The 4379-nt window shown below is 34.6% G+C and overlaps 1 protein-coding gene across 1 annotated transcript; it reads right to left on the bottom strand.

The window, feature by feature from the left end:
* Nucleotides 1-217: 217 nt before the first annotated feature.
* On the bottom strand, nucleotides 218-3790 carry LOC144966110 (uncharacterized). Its single transcript, XM_078902206.1, has 2 exons — nucleotides 2602-3790; nucleotides 218-2195 (listed from the first exon to the last, which is right to left on the bottom strand). The coding sequence occupies exons 1-2, from the start codon at nucleotides 3140-3142 to the stop codon at nucleotides 1927-1929; spliced, it is 810 nt and encodes a 269-aa protein (XP_078758332.1). The 5' UTR covers nucleotides 3143-3790; the 3' UTR covers nucleotides 218-1926.
* Between the last annotated feature and the right edge of the window lie 589 nt (nucleotides 3791-4379).

Raw genomic sequence — 4379 nt, forward strand, 5'->3', positions numbered from 1 at the left:
ACACACACAAACACTCACACACACATTATATTTATATACAAATATTATAAATACATTAAATAAGACTAACTACACAAATATATTTTAATACTCAAGAAAGGGGTGTATAAGGATGATGATGATGATGATGATGATGATGAGAATGATAAAGAGGAGGATGAGATTGATGATGATAATATTCAAAATAGACACACACACACACACACACGCACACACACACACACACACGCATTATATTTATATACAAATATAAATACATTAAATAAGACTAACTACAGAAATATATTTTAATACTCAAGAAAGGGGTGTATAAGGATGATGATGATGATGATGATGATGATGATGATGATGATGATGATGATGATGATGATGATGATGATGATGATGATGATGATGATAATGATGATGAAAATTAGGAAGAGGAGGATGACATTGATGATGATAATATTCAAAATAGATTTTGTATGATGACCAAGCTCATTTCTTTATAAAACTTATTTAAAGTGACAATATAAACACATTGCTATAGATAAGATTGCATAAATTTGAAGAACAATTCTCATTTATGTCCCCTACAGATGACACAGCAGAAATATGAGAATATGATTGACAGAAAAAGCTGCTTCAATAGCAATATGAATAAAAAAAGATAGTGGTGGTGACGATGTTGAAGAAAATTGATAATATACGTTGGTGAGGTTGATGGTTGTGGTAGTGAAGATAATGGTGCTGGTGATGATACTGGTGAAACGATGATGGTGATAGATAATGACGATTATGATGAAGGTGAAGTTGGTGATGACATTGATGATGGTGTCGACAATAAAGCTGGGGTTGGTAGATAATGGAGATATGATGAAGATGAAGATGATATTAGTGGTGATGGCAATAAAGATGATGCTGTTAGATAATGACAATGGTAAAGAAGGTGAACGTAATAAAGACGATGCTGATAGATAATGACAATAATGATGAAGGTGAAAATAATGGTGATATTAATGCTTGTGATGACAATAATGATGACACTGATAAATAGTGACGTAGACTACGAATGAAGATGATAATAATGATGCTAATAATTTAAATAGGATGGTGGCGGTAGTGGTGGTGAATAAAGATGGATATGATGATGATCGCAAAGACTATTATGCTGGTAGTGATGGAAAATGATGATGATGATGATGATGATGATGATGATGATGATGATGATGATGATGATGATGATGATGATGAAGGTGAAGATGATGATGATATTGATGGTGGTGAGGGCAATAAAGATGATACTGATATATTAATGACAATGATGAAGAAAGTGAAGGTGATTGCGGTGATTACTGATGCTAATATATATTGACAATAATGATTCTGATAGATAATGACAAAGATGATGATAATGATAATGATGATGATGGTGGTGGTGGTGGGGGAAGTAGTGGTGGTGAATAAAGATGAATATAATGATGGTTGCAAAGACGGTGATGTTGGCAGTGGTGGGACTGATGATGATGCTGATGATGTTGATGATGCTGATGATGATGATGATGATAATGAGGATGATAAATGGATATCCACAGAGAAATAGAGCTGATATAATAATTACTGTGACCTCAGTTTGTTCATCTTCCTTTATCCGACTGCTTCTTCGAATTGAAAATTGAAAATCTCTTCTTAAATATATTGGACAGGCATAGAATAGCCTTTACAGGAACACACACATCGATTGCAAATGTCTGCAAAATTGCCAAGAATTACGGCTAATCTTGCCCTACATATTTTTGATTTATTGTTAACAAAGAAACAATATGAAAGGAGTGAAAATTCTAAAAACAACTCGCACAGTGAAGATAAACCATCCCTGTCCCTAGAATTAAAATACTCTGTTAACTCAGAGTTTGGCACAACACACGCTCTGCTTCGTAGTTCCTGCTATTGGAAAAATTTAGAATAGATGGTGAAATCTGCTACATTTTTGGTTTGTCGTGTAATTTTTCCCAGGGTGGACTTAGAAGGGAGATAAAGGTGACCACGTAAAGAAGAATATAGCACTCTTGACCTCGTGGACCACGAAAAAGCAAGAATTAAATCATCTGGAAAGTAAATCCGTTGATTTTTCTGAGCATTCAGGAGCTGAATCTGGCGTTCTATAAATTTCTGGATAGCCTTAGACTTCTCTAATGAGGATTCATTTTCTTCATCTGCAATGAAAAAAAAAGTAGAAGATAATGAAATAGACGATACATGATTGGAAACAATGAATTTTATTTTTAAAATGCATTTCAAAATTTTAATTTCGTGAATCTATAACGAATCAAAAACAACAGCAACACAACAAGGGTAATAGTTCTTCTTATCATCATCATCATCATCATCATCATCATCATCATCATCATCATCATCATCATCATCATCATCATCATCATCATCAACATCATTATTATCATTATCATTATTGTTATTATTATTATTATTATATTATTATTATTTATTATTATTATTATTATTATTATTATTATTTATTATTATTATTATTATTATTATGTTCACGTTGATAATAAAACTGACGCTAACGCATTTAAAAATTAAAATAGTAGGTTAACTCACCTTCTAGTTGGGAGTCCAGTGTGTAGAATCGAAGTATTTCTGTAAGTTCACTCCAACGCTTTAAGGTTCCATCTGAGAAAGTCTGGTGTTGGCTTTGTTTAATTCCAAATAAACCCTCATATTGAATTGACCTGATGCTGTGATCATCGTTCACCTCTTTAACTGTAAAGTAGATACTAAATGAGTGGACCATACCGATCCTAGCACGGCTATGAAGACTAAACTCAGAATCTGAAGACAGTCCAACAACACCATTAGAGGAAATCTCTTGAACAAAATAATCTTTAAAGTTTTTTCCCAACTCATTTTCTGTATTTTCAAGTAAATCTTTCTTAAGAAAAATTGATAACTCATCAATATCCTGAAGCCTGTCTCTAAATTCACTTGTCGAATTTAATGTCTGACGAGATGGTGCTGTTTTTCGCAAACAAGAAGGGGGTATTGTATTTAGCCATTTATTTGGAGGAATAGCAGGTGAAGGATACCTTGATTTCCGTCTCATAGGAGCATCATGATGCCAATGATTGGCACAGATACCCATATAGTCTGCAACATCACTCGAATCGATATTATTTGGCAGTGCACTAATCCATATTTGTCTCTCAATTGGATCCGAATGAAATTTATATATAGTTGTCTTTTCGCCATGTCTATAATTTGAAGTGCAATCAAAAACAACATTTTCGAGGCATTTTCGGTTATTATTGATAAAAAAATAATGATAAAATGTTTATTATTTGCTTAAAATGCATTGCCGAATCCATTGTACAGGGAAAATGAGCAATAAACAACGACAATTCACAACTACAACAAAACTTAATGGTCACTCCATGAAAATGAACAACAGAATAAGGGCGATTCACAACTACAAGTGGTCAATATGTACAAGCAAGACTGAATTCTTAAAAGTGTGACATATGGCACTACTTGACCTAGGTGATGCTAAGTGTGTGTATGTGTGTGTGTGTGTGTGTGTGTGTGTGTGTGTGTATGCGCGTGCGTTTTAGTCTTAAAACTCTAGATAGCTTTGGTATGCGTACGAGCGTGTTTGAGTAATGTAATTAATGCCATCTCATGCAGGTAACCGAGGTAACTCAACTCTCGCCCCTTCCCCCAGTTCAAAAAAACCATGGGCCTTCCAGATTTTTTTGGCCACGGTCGCTCGAACTGCACGTCTCTAGAGTGCTATGGCTGAGACCCATCAACAAAAACCAAACCAAGGACCTTCCGACTACTGCTGGTGTATCTCATAAAATCCTCTGAATGTGTTGAATTTATCAATAATTGTCAATTTATTTCAATACATATTTTCTTGGGCATCGCGTCACGCATAATTTAAAGGGATTTTTTTCTTTTCTTCTTTTTTTTTTTCAACGGCTACGAGTGACTCATTATTTGGTGACGTATGATCACCTTTCTTGTGACGTATGATCACCTTTCTTGTGACATATGATCACCTTTCTTGTGACGTATGATCACCTTTCTTGTGACGTATGATCACCTTTCTTGTGACGTATGATCACCTTTCTTGTGACGTATGATCACCTTTCTTGTGACGTATGATTACCTTTCTTGTGACGTATGATCACCTTTCTTGTGACGTATGATCACCTTTCTTGTGACTTATGATCACCTTTCTTGTGACGTATGATCACCTTTCTTGTGACGTATGATCACCTTTCTTGTGACGTATGATCACCTTTCTTGTGACGTATGATCACCTTTCTTGTGACGTATGATCACCTTTCTTGTGACTTATGATCACCTTTCTTGTGACG

This window comes from Berghia stephanieae, chromosome 2, assembly GCF_034508935.2.
Source record: "Berghia stephanieae isolate SIO BIC M18660-M18661 chromosome 2, UCSD_Bste_1.3, whole genome shotgun sequence".
Taxonomy (NCBI): Eukaryota; Metazoa; Mollusca; class Gastropoda; order Nudibranchia; family Aeolidiidae; genus Berghia; species Berghia stephanieae.

What these genes read in the sequence shown, in the direction of transcription:
- LOC144966110 (XM_078902206.1), bottom strand. Translation starts at nt 3,142, where the DNA reads ATGGGTATCTGTGCCAATCATTGGCATCATGATGCTCCTATGAGACGG. An exon ending in ACTGGACTCCCAACTAGAAG is followed by an intron (nt 2,196 to 2,601) that starts GTGAGTTAACCT and finishes TTTTCATTGCAG; the next exon opens with ATGAAGAAAATGAATCCTCA.